The sequence below is a fragment of the Exophiala bonariae genome (genome assembly GCF_035927105.1).
Source record: "Exophiala bonariae strain CCFEE 5792 chromosome Unknown scaffold_17, whole genome shotgun sequence".
NCBI lineage: Eukaryota > Fungi > Ascomycota > Eurotiomycetes > Chaetothyriales > Herpotrichiellaceae > Exophiala > Exophiala bonariae.
The window spans coordinates 121079-144798 of NW_027042492.1; the positions used below are offsets into that span (position 1 = coordinate 121079).

General features: G+C 49.2%; 6 protein-coding genes across 6 annotated transcripts; 3 read left to right on the forward strand and 3 right to left on the reverse strand.

Annotated features, from left to right (window-relative positions):
- Positions 1-869: 869 nt before the first annotated feature.
- LTR84_003653 (uncharacterized protein) lies at positions 870-2591 on the reverse strand (the record flags this gene model as incomplete). The annotated part of the gene is made up of 2 exons (XM_064847237.1): positions 870-2225; positions 2283-2591. 2 exons carry the CDS (start codon positions 2589-2591, stop codon positions 870-872), a joined length of 1665 nt encoding a protein of 554 aa, XP_064704958.1.
- A 2289-nt stretch (positions 2592-4880) lies between these two features.
- On the forward strand, positions 4881-5671 carry LTR84_003654 (uncharacterized protein; the record flags this gene model as incomplete). The annotated part of the gene is made up of 4 exons (XM_064847238.1): positions 4881-4913; positions 4976-4999; positions 5053-5112; positions 5174-5671. 4 exons carry the CDS (start codon positions 4881-4883, stop codon positions 5669-5671), a joined length of 615 nt encoding a protein of 204 aa, XP_064704959.1.
- A 1193-nt stretch (positions 5672-6864) lies between these two features.
- Positions 6865-8365, forward strand: LTR84_003655 (uncharacterized protein; the record flags this gene model as incomplete). The annotated part of the gene is made up of 3 exons (XM_064847239.1): positions 6865-7110; positions 7170-7679; positions 7799-8365. The coding sequence occupies 3 exons, from the start codon at positions 6865-6867 to the stop codon at positions 8363-8365; spliced, it is 1323 nt and encodes a 440-aa protein (XP_064704960.1).
- A 394-nt stretch (positions 8366-8759) lies between these two features.
- Positions 8760-11242, reverse strand: LTR84_003656 (uncharacterized protein; the record flags this gene model as incomplete). Its single annotated transcript, XM_064847240.1, has 4 exons — positions 8760-10452; positions 10499-10629; positions 10684-10849; positions 10905-11242. 4 exons carry the CDS (start codon positions 11240-11242, stop codon positions 8760-8762), a joined length of 2328 nt encoding a protein of 775 aa, XP_064704961.1.
- A 593-nt stretch (positions 11243-11835) lies between these two features.
- On the forward strand, positions 11836-13563 carry LTR84_003657 (uncharacterized protein; the record flags this gene model as incomplete). Its single annotated transcript, XM_064847241.1, has 3 exons — positions 11836-11877; positions 11996-12029; positions 12083-13563. The coding sequence occupies 3 exons, from the start codon at positions 11836-11838 to the stop codon at positions 13561-13563; spliced, it is 1557 nt and encodes a 518-aa protein (XP_064704962.1).
- An 8852-nt stretch (positions 13564-22415) lies between these two features.
- On the reverse strand, positions 22416-23490 carry LTR84_003658 (uncharacterized protein; the record flags this gene model as incomplete). The annotated part of the gene is made up of 3 exons (XM_064847242.1): positions 22416-23080; positions 23127-23332; positions 23396-23490. 3 exons carry the CDS (start codon positions 23488-23490, stop codon positions 22416-22418), a joined length of 966 nt encoding a protein of 321 aa, XP_064704963.1.
- Between the last annotated feature and the right edge of the window lie 230 nt (positions 23491-23720).

Below are 23720 nucleotides of genomic sequence, written 5' to 3' on the forward strand. Positions count from 1 at the left end.
CGGCACCAAGCCATATGATTGCATGCATGGCCCGTGGCATGTCAGCATTGACAAGATAGTAACTTCTGCTTGATGGGGAGAAGCGAGCAAGTCATTATTGGATGTACGGCGAGTCGGCTTTGACTCGATAGACCAGGATCTACGAAGCTCAAAGAAATGAGATACTGGGCGTCAACTACGGTACGAAGTGCCCGTCCGGGACCCCAAGATCCTCATGTCGCGGCTTGCTTACATGAAGGCTCTGGATAAGGGCTGCCACCTCAACCGCTGATTGACCAGATGCTCGTGGATCAAGACTTGAGGAGAACTTAACGATGACTCACAGACGGCTCCCCGGCTGTGGCTAGCGTCTTTGATTTGCAGCAGGAAGAGAATTCCATCAAGGAACTCTTTCGAGGTCTGTCGAGCGACAATAACGTGCCCGTACTCTGACTTCTGATGGTGTCGAGATGGGTGGCCTTATCTCCGGGCATGGGCCAAGTCTCCTGGAACAAAGTTCTTACTCTCGAGTCTCTGCTCCCCGTTCCTGACTCCAGAGAGCCCACCAAGGCCAATGACAGCTCGTGGGCAGGATGAACTCTCCGTCGGGGCTGAGAAAGACTAACTAGGAAGGTTACAAATGATGTCAACCTGGTGATGATCAATGCATCCAAACTCTTTTATATCTGGGAATGCGTGATTTAACTACTTTAAGTCACCATAGGGCGACGTTGAGGTTTTGAGAACAATATCATTATCTACCGCCCAGCCTTTCCAGTTCATACGATCCATAATCTTTACAACTTAACGGTTCATAACCTGTGACTCGAAAACATCGACACAACAAAGGCCTCTGCCCACGGGTCACTCGTACCACATGTGTGACCCTCTCAAAAGTCCCAGAAGCTCTTGGTGACATTCTTGCCATTGTTGTCTGTCGACTCATGATCCCCCATCTGCCACTGGCTTTCCAGACCCTTCTTCGGATGTGTATTCTTGACAGGGATTCTGGCCCGTTCAGTAACCTGGTCCTCGTTGTCCCACTGCGAATCCATCATCTTGACTGCTTTCGTATGGTCGCCGCCGTTGTGTTGGTTTTCGTGGCTACCCTTTTTATCGGCCGGTGACTCGTCTGTCATGCTCCAGTGGCTATCAAAGTCATTCCTACGACCTTTGTTGTTGGTAATGGTGGCTAATGGTGCCTTTCCTTGCGGTTGCGAGTTTTCGTCTTCGTCGTAAAGATTATTGGTGTATAAACCCATGCGGTCACCTCCTGAACTGGTTGGGCGCGCTGAACGGTTAGGGGCAGGGGTGTCAGTATCCCGGAACTGGAAGTGTGTTTCAGCATCTTTTCGCGGTTTATGAACAAAGTGTCGTTCAACAGGCGTACCATCATCTCGGAGCTCGAAGTGAGTCTCGTTGTCCCGGCGTGGCTTTGCGCCTGCTCGAGCCGCTGGGGTTTCTGGATTGTTTTCCGGGTTCTCCAGACTGAAATGAACCACGTCATGGTCACGGACCTTTTGACCAGGTTTAGCTGGTGTATAGAAGTCCTGGAACTCCCACTGAGGGCCATGTTTTCCAGACTTTCCTCTGAAAGGCACTGCGGCCTTTGGTTTGGGTGGGCTGTCATGATGCTGCAAGGGATCATATTCGTTTTCGTCTCCAATATCAAAGTGATTGTATTTGGCAGGGTTTGACTTGTATGGCACGGCAGCAGGCTCATCTGGGTCATCGGCGAACAAACGAGATGGTGCAAACTTCTGCTGCGTGCTGCTGCGGCCCTTTGGTGCTGGAACAGATGTGACGGGGACCTTCTTCGGCGATCCAGGCTCGTGGTCTTCATGGCCGGCTGCGAAAAGCTCGCTCATCTCACGTGGAGCCGGTTTGGCTGAAGCTCGTGGAGCCACCGCATTGGGGCCGGTGGGTTGTTTGTTCTCATCAAAGGTTCTTGGTTGAAAGAGATCGAGACTGGCATGGGGATCCTTGATGTATTTCTTGCTTGGAGATGTGCTGCGTGAGGACACGATGCTGGGATTGACTGATCGTCCGCGAGGGCTTGCGGCATCTTCCACGGCCGCCGCGGAGACACCGGATTTGATCAACCTGACCTGCTCTTGACCATCAAAGACAGGCCAGTTTCTGCCTCGTGAACCAATGACTTCTGTTTGTTTCAACAAGGATCCTTGATCCCAAGAAATGCGGATGTGTGAAATCTTGCTCTCGGCATCAAAATAGACAATATGAGTCTGAGAGGAAATCAAGCGTCAGTAAAGATTCGACCAGCAGTGAGCACATGAACTAACGGTTGGAATGGTCGCCACCTTATCCACGATGAAGTTCTCCAAGCCCGGAAGGTATGCACCTCCACCGGAGATGAATTCTAGAACCGTTTCCACTTCCAAGGCCAGAGCGCGGTGACCTTCGATCGCAGTGATGACCTTGGCACTTCTCGTTTGTACCACCTTCTTGTTTTGCGTTTCAAGGTGACGAACAATTGCAGCGGAGGTGGAGAACGAGGTCAGCGTGGTGATGTAGGATAGAGAGGCATTGTCAGACAGGCTGATGGGATTGGGGACCTCGAGAAAGCGCTGGTAGATGGATTTGAGGCTCATCTTCGAAGGTGTGCCTCGTGACGCTGCGATCACTTCAATTGGAATATTTCAATCCACTTCGAGGAAGGTAAAGTCCAAGTAGAAGAAGATGCAGTGGTTCGTGGCGCAGTTTGGGGACGGGGAGAAATTATGGGATGTTGTTGACAAGAAGGTGAAAAGGGAAAGAACACAACAATGAGGAAGGAGCAGCTGGTGATCAGCGGGAGGTTGTTTTTAGGATCAAAGGTTAATTCCCGGGTCACTCGTTACGGACCTGATGGACTGCACTGTGAAGGAAATGCTTGTTTATCTAGAAACACTCTACTGGCCACTTTGTGTTGTGTGTTGGTGAAGGGGTAAGCAATAGGAAGACGCGTGAGCCCCACCAGTCGCGTCGCTGGGTGTTTCATGTCATCAACCACAGATGCCACCTTATGAATGGGGAAATTCGGGGCCACGTTAACTCCTTGCAGCCTCAGCTCATACCTCTTCAATAATTGGCACTTTGGCCTAGAGAGCTTGGGCGGTGTTTCATCGAGACCATTCTGGTAAAGTTGTTTCAATCATCCTCGCTTGCATTTGCATGCACCCTGTCTCCCAATTTCAAGCCACAAGTTACGGCCAGTTGCGCAATCATATCCATACCCCAATCCGAGTAGGATATAATTGTGGCTGCCTTCGATCGAAGCAGGCACTGGCACAAAACGTCACCTCGTCTGTGAGATTTGCACTGTTTCTACTGTGTCATGATCTGATCGTGCATGGGCGAGTTGACAAGTCTACCACAGGTAGTAGCCATGTATCCAACGAGGGAACTGAAAATTGTTTCCCCAAACCTTTGAAGCATTTGGGATGATCCAAAATTGATCAAGTAGCACTGCTGTGATCAGCTCCGAAATTCGCCACCGAGCGAGCGATGATAACGACTCACCCAAACCACGCAGCGGACATTTTGCCGATGGAGTAGATATTGCCAACGTCACTACGAAGGCCGATAAGCTGTACTCTCACGGCAGAACCCTTTTCAATAACATCTCCCGCACCGTTGGAGTACTGTGGAGGAGTTGCATCCGGGTTGTATCGCATGTCCGGGGGAAGATGCTATACTTGTTCAACACATTGCTCACCCCTCTCGCATCTCGGAGACAAAACCTACCAGTTTGGAGACAAAAACCATCAATGGTCCGGCTTCACAAAAGACACCTTGGGGTTTGATGGAGGTGACAGCACAATCAATCTGTAGCTCTCGTCAGGGAATGCATGTCAAGGCAGGGGGACGAATTCTCGCACAGTCTCTCCCTTGAATGGCTTCCACAGAATGGCACGGTAAAGGATAGTGTAATGGGCTTCACCCGAGCCTGGCCGGGTTCTACCAGCAGAGATGTTGTAGATGTCCATGATGCAAATGATGTAATATTCTCCATTGCAACTGCCTTCGAGATCGGCGTAAAGCTGATCCTTGAGTCTATCAGGTATTCCCTGGCCAAAGAATGATGGATGGATACTGATTTCGCGTTCAAGATAGCGGAGGAAGAACATGGTCACGGGCGGGACTGGATTCCACCAACCATACAAGGAGGTGTGTTGTGTTGTGAAGCCTTAATTCATCCTCTTCGAGATGGAGACCCTGCCACCGGTTCGTTGCGGTAGGTGCTGATAGACCAAACTGCAGCGCGAAAGAAGTTTCGATGGATCGCACCAGAGAGCGATCAAGACCACGCGATTGTGCTTGTGTAGCAATTTTGTCTGTGTTCGTGAACCGTGGTCAACGCTGGTATGTCGGTGTTGGTTGCCGGTGCAAGTGTGTGAAGAATGTCTGGAGAGTCAGTGAACAAAAAGACTAGCGCAGGCACGGCTGACTAAGTTGTGCGGTGAAGCATAGGAGAGGAACATGGCTCTATCATTTTCCATCGCTCTGATCCGCCGGGCAACACGAATTCGCGCCGAAGAACCCTGAACACGCCTTCCATGCTCTAGCCATGGCTGATGCCCCGGACACCCTTACCTCGTACGGAGTAGCAATAAAATCACAGCCTGCGACAACATCACATGCGGTCCTGGTGGTAAGCAATTGGAACTCCAGCGCATGATTGCGAATTTATCCGCGTGCGCCATTTCCATCGCTTCAAGTTTGACAACTGATTCTCGCCTGACTCCATCGTCGTTTCTTCTGTTGATACTTCTGCTTCTGCAACGCTCCCATTCCTTACCCACGGTCTTCCATTCTACTAGAAGTTCCTTCTTCAATTCCAATGACTTACTAGCTTTCAACTTTCATGTCGCTCCCACACTGTGTATTATAACCCAACCATGTCTCTCAATCTTGAGAAGCAACTCCGTTTCGTAAGTATCCTCTCCGAGACCCTTGGAACGATCGGACTGCATTGCTGACCAGACCTACACAGTATGGCGCCTATCACCACAATCCGGTAACGTCACCCACCTGCCATGTATCTACGTCAGTCAATTAACAAGCCATCAGGCCAATATTGGCATTCATTTGATCGGAGTTCCTGTCATCCTCTGGACTACATTCCTGCTGGTGCGTGAAGTTGTCACGCTCGTTCATCCGCCCCAGTGGCACTCTACTTACATGTGTGAAGGGCACTAATACTCCGACCCTCATACCGTTGCCCGATGCCAATACCGTTCCTTACCTCGATTTGAACATCGGCACATTACTTTGTATAGCATACTCTGCTTTGTACATTTTACTCGAACCCGTCGCTGGATCCGCCCTGTCTGTTCTTTTGTTCGCCGGGACAGCATATGGAAAATACTTGACATCTCTACATGGGATGACAGCGAACTTCTGGGCGGTTTGTGGATTTGCCGCTGCCTGGATTGCTCAATTCGTTGGCCACGGCTTATTTGAGGGGCGTGCACCGGCGCTTCTTGACAACCTTTTCCAAGCACTATTCCTCGCACCTTTGTTTGTCTGGCTAGAGCTCCTATTCGCTCTTGGCTACAGACCTGAATTACGAAATCGCGTTGAAAAGATGGTCATTCAAGATATCGCCAAGTTTCGCGAAGCAAAGACACAAAAGGCCAATGGTACTGCGAACGGAACCGTTACAAATGGCCACGCCAAACAATCCTAGGCCTAAGTCAATGTCTTCTGATCGAGTCAGAAGTTTCACGATCTACGGAGATCCCAGGCTATCTCGTCAGGCAATTCCAGGTTGTTTTCGGGACTCGAGTAACCAGCAATTTTAGCACTGAGTGATACACAGAGTGATACAAAGAGTGGAGCATGAATCAAGCCAGCTATATGTTTTAAGAAGGGGAGGTTCCTCCTTTGAACGCCGGCGGAGATGTCGACGACATCTCTCACTTCCCTAACCCCAGTCATATAGGAGGAACGACCCGCTGAACTCCGGGTTCGATACAGGAGCGCTTTGGCAACCGCCGTACCTGTTCCACGTAGCGGAAAGGACCAGAATATATTGTGTCCAGCCCTTTCGAGCACCCGCTACTATTCACAAGGCTTTATCATCTCAGAGCCGTGGATATCCAATATCTGATATTCCATCAAAAGGAGAAAGGGTTTCAGTCTGATTCAAATCTCTATTGACTGTTTTCTTTGATCATGGAATTAGCCATGGTGCAAAGATCTTCCTACACGCAGTAGGTCATCATAGTTTAGAGAACACGAGGAAGCGTTTGTGACTAAATCGTTGCAAACCTTGGAGACTTCAAATCAGGTTGTGCCCAACGGCCATGACACCGGGACATTAATCATGAGCGTTGACGACGTGGAGCAGTGTACTTGGACAGCTGGGCTCGTGTCACAATAGCACACTTTCCCCATCCACAATTTATCATGAGCTGTTGAGCTCATTGGCGTGTACTGGTCACATATTTCAAGGTGCCATTCCGTACAATTAGTTCCCAAGTAGGACAGATAGCGAAGCACTTCTTTGCCAGTCTGCCAACAAGATCAAAGGCCAAGGTTCCGCTCCGGCGATGCTGCTAGCTGCATGCTTGACAGCCTCGTCGCACCTGCTCGTACAGTGACCGCTCTGAGATGAATAAGTTGTACTTCTTGTTGGCGTCTTCCGCCGAACATTAAATGAAAATCTAAACCTAAAGAAAACACAGGACTTCCGGAGCACAACGCCCCAGTTGATCGATTAGGATCGAGATAAATTCAAGCCTCGGTCGCTTTGCTCACTCATAGTCAACCCAAACTAAATTTGTAAAAACGAACCCAACACATTTCTCGATGATTCATATCCAAGCCTAGCGATCCCACATGGTCACATAGAAGCGGGATATTATTAAAATAAGCATGATGGCGAAGACAACTCTCAGCAACTCGATAACCATCCCATCCACCGACGAAGAGTTCCGACATGCTATCCAAGCTCTCCAGGCGTCGACGAACGCGATCGAGCAACAGACACGAGTGTTTGAAGCTCAAGCAACATATCTCAGTAATCTCCGAGCAAGCGAAGCCGCCGCTGTTCAACGCAGAGCCACGCACACATCGTATCTCAGTCAGCGACAGGCCGCCGAGATCCAGCACATTACATTTACAGTATGCCTTCTCATCCCTTTCTCTTAGATCAATAAGTAGTCCTAACATCACCCGAACAGAACGAACAGCTCTTAGAGAACTTACGGAGTGAGCTACAGAACGAGAACGAGAGTGTGGCCAAGGACATCAAATCTGTCGGCAGCGTTGTGGCCAGCATATTCAACGCGGACGACCGTGCCATCGACGCACTGAATGTCCTCGTCTCTGCGTCCGTAGAGTCAACGTCACTGGATACCGCCGAAACCGCACTGCGTGTCTCTCGCCTGACTTCCGCGCTGCAGCATTTCCGCGTGCAAGCGCTCAAGGACCGGCTTGACAGCACGTATCTGCGACGTCTGGAGGAGCAGGGACAGGTAATGCTGGACCCAGAGGGTGAAGCTGTGCCTGATGAATCCCACCTGGCCTCTGAAACGGTCAGCGAGGTCCAAAATGATCTTGGGTCGCTTTATGCCGAGATCGACGATGTGGTCACCATGACTGTCCGGCATGAGCATGCTGGCCCGATTGAAGCTGCGTTGCGTGAGATTGATTGTGCGAGGGAAATGGAGGGGAGGAGGGTGGGTGAGACGGTACGTGTTCATTCTGACGATAGTTCTCTCTGTGCCCTGAGGAGATGCATCGTTCTCCTTGGAACGATCTACAACATTGCTTCGAAGCATGGCTGACATTTGAATCGGGGGCTAACTAGATCCACTCTCAACTCGCCTTTCTCACGGACTCACTCGAGAAGCTGTCGACAAAGCTCGAAACGCTCCAAGTTCAGCGTACAGGCCTACGAGATCTCCTCGCAAGGACCGACCTCCTAACCAAACATCACCCTCGAAAGCCACCTCCACAGAACCCAGCCAAATCAACCACAACACCTTCCTCCACCACTACTACCAGCGACACTCCGGTGCCAAATCAACCCGCCCTCTCCGCCCTCCTGCAGCATCTCTCCCTCTCCCTCCCCGCCCCACCACTACTCCACACCTCTCTCCAAGCACAAACAACCAACCTCCAAACGCAGTCAGATGCCCAGGTAGCCGAAATTCTAGCGGCGGCAGAGAAAGCAGCGATGGCGCGCCGGGACGTGCTCAACGCCGTAACCGAATGTCTGGAAAGTGAAACGGCGCGTGAGAATAAGCGGGGCGTAGCTGAGCTCGAGGTTGCGGTCGACCAGGCGAGGGTGTCGATGGAGGTGAAGAGTGGGAAGGTCAGGGGGAAGGGGACGGGAATGGGGAGAAGGGTTAATAATGCCCGGGGGTTGTTGTGATGATCTGTAGTGAGGTATGTGTACGTGTTACTTTGAAGATATACTATCTCACTGTATTGGACGGTGTCGCCTTGGACTGGGATGTTTTGTCAAAGACATGCAAGACGAGGTTGTTGCCTGGACCTGGTACGAGAAAAAGAAGCCTGACGGCAAGTGTCGTCCAGACAGAGGATGAGGATAATGGTAATAGCATTTCAGTTCAAGCAATGAACGTCAGGTACCCCACGCAAGGCACACATATGGTACAGTACATAGATGAGCACTCATATCCAGGACCCAGATTCGTGGGCTCTGACTGCTGTCCGATACCTGCAACTAACTAGGCCCATCTGATCATCTCCCACTAGTGAAGCAGACCCAGAATTCACACTCACCGCTGCAAGGACTTCGATACCTATGCAGTAACAACAGGCTGCGCCTTGCGCTTCCTGGGGTCGACTGGTCTCTCGAGCGCCGCCACAGACGGTGGACTCTTGAGGCCATTCGTGCCTGCCATGCCCTTGACCTGAATCTCCGTCTTCTGCGCAATCGCACCCGCATTTGCGACATCTTCCTTCTTCGCTTCCGCATTGCTTTCGAGGAAGCCTGGCCTCCATTTCGTGAGGACTTTGACCGTGGCGCTTTTGGCTTGTGCATCTCCCTCATGCCAGATCGTCTCGATCGTGTCCAGGACTAATTCCCGTGAGGGCGGTCGGAGCATCAACAGGTACTGCATTGATAGTACACACATGTTGATACGTTCGGGGTCTCGAGCGAGGGATTTGATTCGGTCGAGAATTTCACGATTGATGGCGGGGATTTCAGAGAGGAAACGGATGAGGAGGTTTTTGTCGCGTGCGTCGAGATAGGGTAGGAGGCGGTCGATGACGCGGTTCACCCAGCGAGAGTAATTTGGCAGATCGGCGAGTTCCGGATGGGTTTTCGCAGCCATTTTGTCGGCGTACCATTCTTCGGTCAGCCAGGATATAGCGAGGTTGAGTCGTTGTCGGAAGTCGTCAAGGATATACATGAAGAGGGTCTGACGGATGCGGTTGGCGACATTTGGTTCTTCGATGTTTAGGTCTTCTCGTTTGATCAGCTTGTTACGGTCGGGATCATCCAGTAGAGTGTTTGTGAGGTCGTCCAGGCCAGAAGAAGCACGGGTGGCTAAACGGATCAGGATGGTCACCCATGAATCCCGGTCATTAGTGCTTGCTGCCAGCCGATTTAGACCCGATTTTTGCTTGACTGGAGCTTGGACTGCATTGTCGAGAGTTGCGATGAGCTGAACAACATGATCAACGCTCTGATTCGTGACGACATCGATCTGATCGGAGGTCAGTGGTGGAGGTTTGGGCAATTCAAAAGGTCCCAGATCAATGGCAGGCTGAATCAATTCGTCGAGAGCCTTTCCTGTCGAAACATCCATCCCCGATTCTGTGCTAGCCACGAACTCAGGATCATAGTCATCGTCATCGTCAATTCCTGTGGGACCAGCCATTGGTACATCTGGTATTGGAGTGGGTTGAGTGACCTTTTGAAGGTGTACATATCTGGCGCGAACTTCTTCAATTGCCAGGTCCAATGAAGTAGACTCGACATGTTGTAGAAAGACTGCTGTGACGTCGCTAACGATATCAGCAGGAAGTAATGTTACATCAAATTGCTTTAGATTGGGGTCCTCTGTTAAGGTAAACAGATGAGCAAACGAGTTGGGTGGTGGTGGCATAGGAGGGAATTTGCGAGGAGCAGCGGTGAGTCGTTGCCGCTTGGCCTCATCCAAGCCATCTGTAGGTTCTGCAGGGCGCTTGTGAGCAGTTGTATCGGAAAACACTGCAGTTCGCGATTGCTGGAGTCGCATCAGGTATTGCTGTATTTTCTGATCCATAGGGTGATTTGGGACGGCGCGCAAAACCCATCTCAACAGAGCTCGAGTTGTCCTTTCCATAGACCTGATCATAACCATAATCTTGGGAGTCATCGGTGAGTTTCCCTGCTTCATCGGGTTGAAATTGAGAACGGCAGAGATGATTTTCGTCCCTATTGATGGTCGTGTTCGGATAAGAATGGGTAAGCAGTTCAATGTAGCGTCGACGATTATAGGATCACTATCCAAGTCAGCCTCGTGTCTGGCTGTAGTCTAGAAATACGTACGTTGAATTCTCTTGAAATACACTTAGGAGCCTATCCAATAAGCCAGATGCTTCAGCCTCGAGGTTGGGTAATTGTAACAGAGGATGATTTCGAGGAACAAGAGCAATAGAAGTTTCATTCTGATCGGGACGCTGGGGATTGTTAGTACTGCATCTTCCGTCGAGGAACGTTTGATATGGACTCACGCGAGGGTCGGCGATTTGACCAGGGGTCTCTACCAGGACGATTTTTTGAACGAATTTGATACAGCAAATCCGGACAGCTGGAGGAGCCGAGTCCATGCGTTGTAGAATGTTGAGTTTGATGGCACTCAAATCCTGCCATAATGCCACCTCGGCTGGGCGAGAGATACTGCAAAAGGGATGTTAGATGTGTAGGACTAAAGCCTGAGACGTGGTTCACGTACACTCGTCTGAAGACCAAGGAATATAAACTAGCTGCGGCTTGAACAGCACTCCTGATGACCGCCACATCCTCCTTTTGATTCTCTAGGATGCCGCGTAAAGTGGGAATGACTTCGATGGATAACTGCTCCTTCTGTTGATTCGAGACCGAAGGGCTGGCGAAGCCCTCAGCGAGGAAATCTGCACCCCATCTTCTCACTTCAACGTGGGCGGTCGGACCGATAATAGGTAGAATTCCAGGGAGGACTTGATTGTACACTTGAGGATCTCCAAGGGCCAGTTTACGCGCCGCTTCTAGCTGGGGGATAATCTCCGCAGCAGAAGCGACGGCGGCGGCCATGGTGAAAACACGGCTGGTGACTCAATGCACAGATCAGATAGTACAGGTGGGTGTAATGAATGATCACGAATCTACAAGAGAGGAGCAAGCCTGGCTGGTGATGGATCGGACGGAGTCGTGGACGTTCGTCATTAGTTGGCTGGTTGGGGCTGGTAGAGGGTTGAGGGTTGAGGTTGTAGCCGTGAGGGAAAGTGTCGAGACTATTAAGACACACGCAGGTAACGCGTGGGAAAAGCTAGAAGAAGAAACTAGTATACAGAGTCAACCAGAAAAGAATGAGAATACAGAAGTGAGGTAGTAAGAAGGTGGATGTGAATGTGAAGGATCCTGGAGTACAAGTTGCGTGTCAGTGTCGGAACGACGAACAGCGTCGAGTTTCCCTGCGCTGCGCAGATTTGGAATGACCGTCATTTCATTTGCTTGGCATCAATTCTGGTGCTGGTCCCTCTTGTCTCCCCGCATGAAAGTAAAAAGTGTTGCGGACCCTGCCTGCTGGCTCATATCAAAGCTGGATTAGGGGCGACGACGACTGCCACAAAGAGCCTTGCGCTCGACTTCATACTCCCACTGTCCCTCCTTATTCATTAGTCACAATGCATCCCTCCCGTCGCGCATATGTCGAGGAGGCGCCTCCGGTAAGTCCTCATGCTCAATCCCTACCGTCTCGCCTGTACATGGTTATTCACTGTCTCAAGGCCCCGAGCAAGAATCACAAGCGGGAAACGATAGCTGACGGAAATGGTTGAATACTAGGATGTCGAAATGGGTGTCGATCTTGCAAACATCCGTATGTTCATGCCAGTCCCTATTTCCTCTCACCTGTGCTCACTTTGTCTCTAGCCATTGATCGCAACTATGAAATGCCTTCAGGCTCAGTCGGAATAGCTTCCGAGAACGCCTCTGCTATTCTATCACAACTGGATCGGAAACGCCGCTTGGCTCAGACCGCAGTTCCTACCGACGATGGAAAGGTCAGAGCCACCCTTCGTGAACGTGGTCAACCCATCACGCTTTTCGGAGAAGGACCGGCCGACCGAAGAGATCGTCTACGTGAACTGATTTTAGACGACACTGATGGAGCTGATGGTATTGCTACCGATGTCCAGATGCAAGAAGCAGATGACCAGGCCGACCAGGAGGAGGAATTCTACACTGAAGGTCTGCCGGAACTGCTGCAGGCCAGAAAAGATATTGCCCGCTATTCGCTTCCAAAGGCAAGAGACAGAGTTCTGAGACAACGGGAAGACTCCGCCATCCCACTACGTACACACATCAAACACCGAAAGACAATAAAGGAGAAGTTGGCTGGATTCGAACTCTTTGGTACTCAGATTGCAGGAGAACGTCCGGTCAGTATCACTCGATTTGCTCCCAGCGGCGAGATTGTTGCTGCAGGAAATTGGGGTGGTGGTATTAAGTTGCTGGATGTGCCGAATCTGGAAGAGAAGGCCACTCTGCGAGGTCATACCGGAATCGTTGGCGGGCTCGCCTGGTATCCTGGCTCGACTTTGCCGTCTTCCAACGTGTCATCAGATTCGTTGAACATTGCGAGTGGTGCTGGTGGTCAAGGAGGTGCAAGCGACATTCATTTCTGGAATCTGAACAAAGAAACCCCAATCTCCACTTTACAAGGCCATACAGATCGTGTGTGTCGAGTCGAGTTTCATCCTTCGGGAAAATATCTGGCCTCGGCGTCCTTTGACACTACTTGGCGACTATGGGACGTTGAAACGACCACGGAGCTATTGTTACAAGAAGGACATTCTCGACAGGTATTTACCGTCAGTTTCAATACCGATGGCTCGCTACTGGCCAGTGGAGGATTCGACAGTATTGGTCGCATCTGGGATTTGAGATCAGGACGCACTGTCATGATTTTAGACGGTCACATCAGAGAAATATACTCCCTTGATTGGGGTATCGATGGCTATCGCGTACTTTCGGGCTCGGGAGATGGCTTTGTCAAGTGTTGGGACCTTCGACAAGTACGGGCGGTCTCATCCATCGGTGCTCATAATGGCAATGTCTCCGACCTGAGATGGTTCAAAGGGACCGACGCTGATATCTCGACTTTGGTCGAGTCAAGTGGCGTCAGACAAGAACATAACCCTCGCAAAGCAGGAACATTTTTCGTTTCCAGTGGCTTTGATAAGAACGTCAACATCTACGGAGCAGACGATTGGTCACTTGCGAAACAGTTAAATGGTCACTCGGGTAATGTACTGAGCGTCGATGTCACAAGTGATGCCAAATGGATCGCAAGCAGTGGCCATGATAGGACTGTGAAGCTGTGGGGTCGTAATGACGGAGAGGGCATCTGAGCACAACTTCTATTTGGCACAGAAACCCCAACTCTCACTCCAGCAGCGCCTCAGGCCTCCGTTTATGCGATCTTCGACTCCGTGCCTCACCATCGCTACTGACGTTGACATCTTCACACGACATTTGCAAGATCAACCGAGCTACACGAGATCGCGATCAGTGGATGATTCATAGCCACAATAAGGTAGTATATCGCCGACTGTGCGATGCCTAATATGGAAGGAGTGGATGTCCGCTTTCTAACAAAGTCATCTTGCGAGAACGGGGTGAGAAACGAATTGAGGTCTTTCAAGGTAGTGGTTCAACCTGTTTTCTGTGTCTGCGGCGTCTCAATGTCATCGTAGTCCGATATTCTCAGATGGGATACCACGACCTTAACGATGTAGAGGTAAGAGTCAAAGGAAGGAATCGAAAAAGCTTGGTTGCGTTACCTCTGAGCGCATACTGTCCTGTCATGAACGCAGCACTGCCTGTACAGATGTGTTTGTATCTGGCGGTCGCCTCGAGGTAAACCACGGCTTTCTTCACGAAACGAAAGGCGCTGCGTGGCATATTCACTATTTGCCTTGAGAGAGTCGTCTCGTATGTCACATACGATTCGTTGTACCCTCACATCTCGTTCTCATTTCACGCTCAACATCCTTCGGCCACCTCGTCTGCAGACCCTTTCCGTTCTCATCGCCTGCTGATTTTGATATCGTCCGCTCCTTCAACCCACATCCAATACCAACAAGGCATAACCAAAACTGCCAAATATTGTGTCGAAACTACATTCCACTCGATCGATCTCACGAATCCTCTTCTTTCCACACGAGATACTTATTACATCCGCCAAAATTCTCCAGCTAGTGGAGACCGATCCCTCGCACTCCTCTCTCGCAACCATCAACTCCTCTACCGTCCCGTTGGGAAATCAAGAAATCCACCACCCGCCACCATCAAAATGTGTATCGATTACTACTCCACCTACACCTGCGGGCATCGCTGGTACAGTGGCCGAAGCATCTGCTGGATTTCCGGACCTCACAACATTACAACCCACAATGCTCCCACTGCGGCAATCTGTTGGCAATGTCAACGAATCAAAGCAAAACTCTGATGGCTGAGAAGTGTGCGAATGTGGACGGCCACTCCTCGGCGCCTCGAGGAACCAGCAATCAATCAGTCGGGTATCTTTGACGCTGACGGACTAGCAACAGCCTAATCTCGACGGCTCGACCTCTTTACCTACCAAAGTCCTTCTTTCACACTTGAAGCATTCTATGGACAACAAGATTACGATAGGATAGAAATTGTCGTTGGATAACAGCAAGCATGGTCAACTGGATGACTTGCCAACATGTGGGCTTTTGTGCACAGCAAGGCAAACATTATGTATGACTACTGAACAAAGTCTAGAGTCTGATGGAGCGAAAGTGTGAACAACGGCTGATGATAAGCTTTCTTTGAACCTGACTAACTGTCTTGGAACGATGGTACTGGATAATGGCCATGAATCACTACTGGGCTCAACGTCTGTGGAGTTGCTAGAACTAGCTACCAAGGCAGCTTGTATGACCAGACAATTGACTCGTCAGATGAAACTTACCTCGACCATCATGATTCGCTTCTACCACTTTGAAATGTACTTCAACCGTTTTGAGTATTCGTTTGCACAGTCAAGGCAAGTTTCTGTCTCGGATAACTCCGGTGAGACAGATCCTCAGTCAGACTTCTTTACGCGAACGATGGTGACGAGTGCGCAATGCCCATTTCGACACATGTCTGGCACGACATCTCAGCCCTCGCTCACGAGGCCAATGTGCAATAGCATTGATGGTTTGTTCACCCGCCCGGTTGACTTGCCACAGATCATCGCAGACGAGTATCATGCCCAACACGTATCTATCCCCAAAGGTTCCTTACACAAATACCACCCGAGTCACAACCATACCATATCAACCATCGAAACATTTCTAAACACCTGCAACTCTTACCGGAAACCCACAGAAGCACACACTTGCCAGAGATCTAGTATCTCCTCAAACTCAATTATGTGTCGCATCACAAAGACCGTATACTATTGCGGGTGCACGCGTTCGGAAAAACGATACTGCTGGAGCTTTCCAAACTGTAAGTCCGACAAGGTATGGAAGGATCTCAATATCGAGTGTGGAAGTAAGGCATGTCCACAGACTACTTCCAAGCCCGCCAAAAAGGGCGTGAAGCAGTAGTCAATCTGGAGGAATTGCTGTTGGAGGGAGTCAGTCGGGCAGCTGGTTCTTGGATAGCACTTGATTCTGCTGGTTGATTAGCTTGGTGTCTCCCAATGTGATATCGGAACCTGAGTGTTAGAAACAGGGCCTGAGACATGCAATTTCCCTTACCAGCATTTCAAAGAGTAATTCTAATGCGCTTTGAACTCTGGGACAGCGAGAGCTGCTGGTGAAGGGCAACAATGTTGAGAAGAAGGTTCCTTTCACGCGAAAGGAAAACCATTGTTCTGTGCTGATCTGACGCCATACCGTGTAGGTGGCTGTTAGGACCGTCCACATGATCACTCATCTCTAGCCCAAGGTGTCAGCGAACTAGAAGCGTGTACGACAATGGCTGAGTGAACTCCTTGTGACGTTAAATGGGTGATATATATATCTTGATCTCCGAGGTCAGAACCATCTTCTTAACCGCATTTTCCAAAGTCAGAATGCACATGTCCTAGTGGTGTTGACTCACGATCGAAAGCGCACTCTATAAAGTACCCGAATCGATTTCAATTTGTCAAGGCCCGTATACCATTATATAGCCGACCAAGCTTCTATCCACCCAAAACTCGGTCGAACCGATTGACAACCCATCCAGATCCTCTTACGATCTCACGGAATGTGTCGAACTGTAGTTATGGCATACTACTGCGGGTGTACAGGCACCAGAAGACACCTGTGTAAGTACTGGCCAAACTGCGAGACCACAAAACTATGGACCGACATCAACGATGAGTGCGGTACCGAGATGTGTCCTCAGAAAACTGCTAACGTCGGGATTGCCGAGAAACCTACAAAGACTACGAAGAAGAAGAAGAAGAAGAAGAAGAAATCCTAGAGGAGATTAGGCGATAGCCGGGGTGAATAGGTAGTGTGGTTATACTGGGCGGCGTGGAGCAGAGATCATATCATAGGTTTTCATAGCACTCTGTGCCTACGGTAGGGCGGCATACTATGTAACTACTATGACTTGCGGCAAACATCAATCTCAGTAGGCGGCTTCAATTAGGCTCCGAAGTAAAATCATGGCAGAGTAATGTGAAATTCGATACTAGCATACCTCTTAATCATTACCCGTATATCATGTCATAATCTAGATTGGAAAAGACCGTTTGTTCTATATGTGTCATGAGAATCTGGCGGACAATCAAAGGTGATCATTCAAACCAACAGCATTTGCGATCTCCCGCGACATCAGTCAGTTCACCCATTGCTGGGTGAGCCAGAGCCTCGTCAGAGAAGAGTTGAGCAAACTCGCGGTGACATGGTACTGCACTCGATTGTCAAGCCGAATGGATACATATAATGATCCTCAAGGTCTGTCCATCGTCCTTGTTTCTGATGTTCCCCACCTAAATCAAATACATATATGTCGATAGCATCAACCCAAAGGAATTTCATCCTCGAGGTCATATACTCGATAGCGCACAACTCGGTATTGGAAACCAACTATTGGTACCCTCACAAGGTCCGCATCAACCATCCTCTGGTTTCTCATCCTCAAGCGAAGTGGCCGACAAGCCGCACAAGCCATTAGACCTAGGGAAGCATGTGCCGTGAGATAGTGAACAGCTACTATTGCGGTTGCACCGACGTCAGAAACCGAACTTGCAGGAAGTGGCCGGACTGCGAAACTTCAAAGACATGGACCGATCTCAACTACGAGTGCGGCAAGGACAATTGTCCTCAAAAGACTGCTTCCGAGGGGACGCCCACCCAGACGCCGAAGAAGAAGAAGAAATGGAAATCATGAAAGGTCGTTCTGTTGGCAGTTGGGTATGATCAATAGAGACGCTGTTGGTGGGTTGGGAAGAAGGCTTGAGTAAGTATTGCTGCTGGGGATTGCACATCTATGAGTGCAAGGCAGGGCAGTCTTGTGGTGGCTTCTTCAGCGGCCAGCCATACAGACGGGTGATTCTGGTTGGAATGTGACAGAGACTGAACACCAGAGTGTACATAGAAGTTCGGTACCAACATGTTTTACAGGCATTAATCGGGTCCTACCTAGCTTGGCATCAATCCATCAGTCAACAAGAATTACTTGGACTGAAAACTGACATGTGGTAGAGCATGAGAGCTAATGTTCGCCCTGAAAGTGGTGGTAGTGATGTTGTCTCCTTCTCCGCATTACCCCTGACTCACCACAGCCTCGTCTCCCCACATTTCCTGTTTCTGTTTTCACGACACCCAACAGCGCAAATGGCACCACATCTGCGTTCGCTATACACGATTTTAGGTGCAAACGATCACTGCAGCACTAGGGTCAGGCGGGAGCTTCGAGATCTTCCCCTGCGCCTTCCATGGGTTGTCTTGTGCCAGTCCGAACCTCAGCAGTTCTCATTTGACTGACGTTTGCACGTGGCACACGACATCGTGACAAGCTTTACTCAAACAAAATTGATGTGAGTCAACTGCTGTTAATGCATGAATATGTTGGACGTCAGGATGGGATGTTACTGGCATAGGATGTTACATTTCGGGTTTGCTCCCACACGCCCTATTATCCAGCTCGACGTAAATGGTCCAATCTTGGGGAATTCGAACAGCAGAAGAAGCCCAACAGAAGTCTTGTTTTCCCTCTGTTCGTTATTTATGCACATCTGTTCGATAGAGTCAAACGATTGTCGGAATACTGTCAATCTCCATAACATCAAGATTGTCAACCCTCTCTGATAAACGCAACGTTGAACATGGCTATAAAAGCGCACTGTAGCTCGCTCCATTTCGAAAATTTAGGACAATTTCAAACTACATGATAGTATCCGTATACAAACTGAAACCTCTAGAGAACCCCAAGACTTCGAAGATTGATACCCTGGAAACTCTCTCCATCTTTAAACCAGACTCAGACGACTGGACGTCTAAGATCTCCGAAGGTCACATCATGTGCGCCGGCTTTGTAACAGTCTATGCACTCTGTTTGCATCGTACTTCGACTGAGCGATCATGTGGCGACCGTGATTGTACATATCGTGTATACGATTATTCAACAGTGCACCGAAAGTGTGCCTGGTGTAAAGCCGAGGACAAATGGAAAGAAGAGGAGCGGAAGAAAAAGGAGAAGTCCAAGTCTCCGGAGTCAAGAGGAACTCCATCACGGAGGACAACTACTACCTGACCTTCGTTTGTGACTCAGGATCAATGTGGTATTTGAGCTGTTTGGTCTCGAAACAAACGCGCAAGAAGCTATTTATATAAATCTGTATTCAAAGTCCCTTCGCTGCACAAAACATCAATCAGTAAACCTCGACTTGATTACCTCTACTAGCCAAAGATACGGGATTCTTGACCGATACTTCAACGAAGCAACTTGCGACTTGCAAAGCTTTCATTAGCATTGTGATTGCGCACCAACAGGCAGGTTATACTGGAAAGTTCAACGTCAAAAATGTGTGTTAACCTGATAACCACATACTCTTGCGGGCACATCTCGTCCATCCTTCGCGATTGCAGGCGAAGACCGCGCGAGGACATTTCTCGCAGCACTTCACGCATGTCCGATGATTGTGACTGGTGCCAGAGATCTGGACGGAGGAGGTTGACCGGAGCTTAAATGGGTCCATCCACATATCAAAACAAAGACCGAGCCCAACATTGTCTGTCACCAGAACTGGACATTCTTGAAGCCATCTGTCACTCGCCATCGCATGGATCTCACAGTTTCCTATATAAATGCCTGTCAGTCCATACCTTGGAAACATCTTGCGTATTCTTATCCGTTGACCATCGATCTCTTCTGCACTCCTGACATTATTCAAAAAGGCAGACTACGTCTTTCGCCTTAACACCGTAGCCACACACGAAATCCAGTATATACACCAACGACAAGCAAATGCCACAATTTGCACCACTGTGGTCATGATTTATCTTTGCGGATGCAGGAAGCCCATCAACCAAAACTGTGGGGATCATTACTGCCAAAACATCTTTAACAGCACAACTGATGCTTGGTAACATTGCAACTATTGCGTGACCAAGGGGAAGACATAAGGGGCTAGATGAGAGGTAATGATGTTTGGTTAGATACGGGAGAGGGGAGGAAGTATTGCAGCTGAAGCAGACAACTGTTATCCTTAAGTCACCTTGCCACTGAACGCATTTGTCATCTCCTGACGGTCTGGGTCCAGCATCACTTCAGATATAATGCATGGCTTTTGCTCAAGAATGAACCTCTTGGTCCTTTGATCTGCCCACTCGCCCGTTCTAATACCGGTGATATATGTGAAGCCCACGACGTGCTCAATTGATCCTTGACCTGCATAACCCCGCTATAGGCATTCAGAACATACTTGTCGTCTGAGTAGGTCTATAATATCCGGTTATAGTGGCAGCAAGCATATCATTGTCCTCGTCATCGACGCAATCCGCGTGTTTGTAGTATCCTTCGGTTGACCATCAGCACCCAAGGTAGGTAGGATGGCACGTAGACTGGCCCCTAGCTCCACTGTTTCACTTAAGCTATCACATGCCACGTAAATTCACCTTTAACTATTATAAAAGCGTGAATTCTGTCACCAAATCAACCGAGGCTGGCAGCATCTGCTGTAGATGGTAATGAACAGCCGAGTTGGATGCGTTGATCTAAGGTCATCAGTTCAATTCTGGCTCACGGTCAAAAAAATCCAGGTTCCTTGGGCGAGGAGAAGGAGGATTTTCTCAGCCACTACCATAATATATCCTTCGGGATATTTGGTAGTGGAAAGTTTTTGCCCATCTGAGGTGTTCTAGTTCAATTCAGAGGCGTTGCTATTTATTTTTGCTTCTGGCGATACTGTTCTTTGTTTAGACTCGAACCCTTATCGCTCAGGCTTTTCATGGAGCTTTCTGTCCGCACTACGCATGACCTGAGTAGGATACTGCCGAGGACTGAGAACTGTCAGCCTCATATTTCGTTCGTAGGCAGTGTCTCGCTGAACTAGCCTCGGCATCGAATCCATAGTTTGCTGCCATTAAAAAAGCCACATGCTGTAGAGTACGATTCTCCGTGACATAATTCCAATAGATGGAGACGGGCTTGGTCCCAGAGGGGTGTATTCACAAGAAAGTGTGCAGGTTAAGGAAAGTAGTAGAGCATGGGAAGCATACGACCTTGAATTGAAGCGAATCCCGAAACTAAAACAAGGCGTTTATCATATTGCCTACCACCAAGAACAGCTCCAGCCAGTTGAACTAGATGACTAAAGGCCCGAGATTCCCATACACATCTTAACCTCCGCGCCATAATGTAGATTCCCGAGAAATTTCGAGGCCGCCATAGTTTCTACTGTCCAATAATAATCATTGGCTTCGAGCATCCAACCTCCGGTGTCCAGGCTCTATGCGGAGGTTACGACATCGGATAAGGCACGTTCTGCGGAACATCCTGATGGACCATGGAAATTTCTGGGGGTCTACATATTTCAGACAGCCGTATGCTCACACGGTAGGCTCTTTAGTCTACTCAGCAGTCCGCACCTTCATAGAACCTTTGAATTCATCACAACGCAGCCGAAACGGATTAGAAGAGCAAGTATGTCGGTTTCTATGGTCGCAGAGGATCATATCTACAAGAAGATCGACCAAAATACAGACTTGCACGCCATCGGCTCTTGGGTTCATATCGCTGCCATTGGAGATCATGACGTAAATCCACAGACTAAACCTCGAGATATCTCCTCTGCTCATGACCTAACCATCGATGATGCACTTCAATGCTCTGGCAGAAAAAGCCTCGCGGTCTTCAGACGGACACTATTGCAGACCTATCCAAAGCACGTTTCTTGGAATTGAGACTTCGGTCATAGAATTTCAATGTATGACTGCTGATGATTTGTGCCATGACTCCCTCAGAAATCACGTCGAGAAATGCCTCTCACAAGTTCAAGAACAAGCTATCAAGATGTTATGGAGTCTCCGCAAATGGCTTCTTGAAGACAATGCGAGCGATGAGGTGCCATGTGCGCTAGTCTCAAATACAGCACTGGTTTCAGTATGGCACGATGTGCATCAACATTGTGACCACTTACTTTGGCAGACATGTCTTGTCAGTTCCGCGACTGTGGCTGGAAGCAGTGTAAGTACAAGGCTCCTTCTCGCGTCTCACGCAGTGCCGAAACCTCGAGTGATATCTGTAATTAGTGTAAGGCACCCGGAGACGCCGGGCCTACAAGGACCTCGATGAAGGAGATCGACGAGTCCAAACATAGGCTGGAGTTCACCACAACCAAGCAGAGATATCAAGGCTGATATGTCATCATGCTCAGGCATTCTTAAGATTGTCTGCCACTTGTAATATGTTGTATCTCAAAGTTAGCAATGGAAATGACAATCGGCCAATAGTCTCAATGTCTCGTGTTATCTACCATGGCTCCTCTAAATAATATTAGCAACATTTAGAGAAACAACCGAAACTTTGCAAATCAGTCTTGTGCATAAACCCAATATATTACCGATCACCTCATGTACGGCTGCCACTATGTGCATCACGGTTATGTCATATGTTTGGGTAAATCTCTTCCATTGCAAGACATCCATCAGCCGAAAGAGTAAGTGCCCCCAAAGGCATCACCGCGCCCAGTAGCTCCATCGATACATGAAAACACTGAGAACAAAAAGTTCCTAATCTCGATATCTTAATGGCTCGAGGCTAATGGAGGAGGGATATTATTCCCCCGAGTACGACAATTCTTGCAGTGCCAATGCCCACACATTGGACACCCGGCGTGTACAATGGGCATTTGCGGACCGCGACCACATTCGCAACACGCCCACAAGTCTTTGTTGCAACACGAGGTCCGCGTGTGACACCTGGCTTGAAGACTTGTTCGTTCTTTCTGAAACTTCCTGGCCTCGAGCTTTTCCAGCTCGGCCTTGAAGATGGACAGCATGTCCTCCTCAGATCTCCTTGAGGTACGAAAGCCAATTGAAGAGTTCTCCAAAGATTTGATTCGGGATGGTCTGATCGCGCCCATCACATATGCATCTGTAAGCAAAGACTCAGAGTGTGAGTTTAGTCCGTCGAACTGGGCACTAATATCTCGACTGGGCCACTGGGGCTTGACACTGGAATGTTGATATCTCTCCTGATTTTGGGCATCTGTGTCGTGCGCTTGAACACAGCCTAGATAGCTTCTCTGCGTCTGTTCGAGTGAAAGGTATAGTAGAGGGACCGCAATATCTGTGCCCGTAGTGTCAAGAGGCCTTTCGTTGACACCGAGTGATCGAGGAGTTCCAGCTTGAGGAGTTGTGCTGCCGTCAGTGCTAGTGCTGGTGTCCCACTGCATTTCGGACGACGTTGCTACCAGATTCAGCACAAGAAAAGATGTTTGTAGATGCTTACTCACAAATTGTTGGGCTGGATGCTGGGTTGAATCCCGCATTGCGACACTCGAATCGATTGATGTCTTCGACTGATATTGCTCTTTGCTTATACTTAAATCCATGCCGCTTGGGTTTCTCGTAAAGCTTTCGAGCTGCACTGCGCATAATCTGAGCAGGAACGTGCTTCACAATCTTCCACTTGCTTAATTTCTCCCTATATTGTCGGGCACTAAAGAACTTAGTATATCAGGACGATGTCTTGAGGAGCGTGGGTAGGCGTGATCATACTCACCTTGCATCAAAACCATAGACGGCCTTCATAGAGGAAGCAACGTCTTCCAGAGACAGGTTCTCCTTAACATATAAACTCAATATGTGGGGACGCATTTCTTCCCAGATATGTGGACGAATTGCCCTGCTCCGAGAAGATTGCCCAGGGCAATATTCACGAAAGTTAGCCATGATTTCTGCAAAGATTGCCTTGGTTCGCAAGGTTCACGAATGATGAGAGCAGGTGAAAATTGAAGTAGGAAAATGTGGGTGGACGTCCATCTACTACGTCGTACTCGAATATCAATGGGTGGAATACATACTCAGAGAGGTGGCGTTTCTGGTTT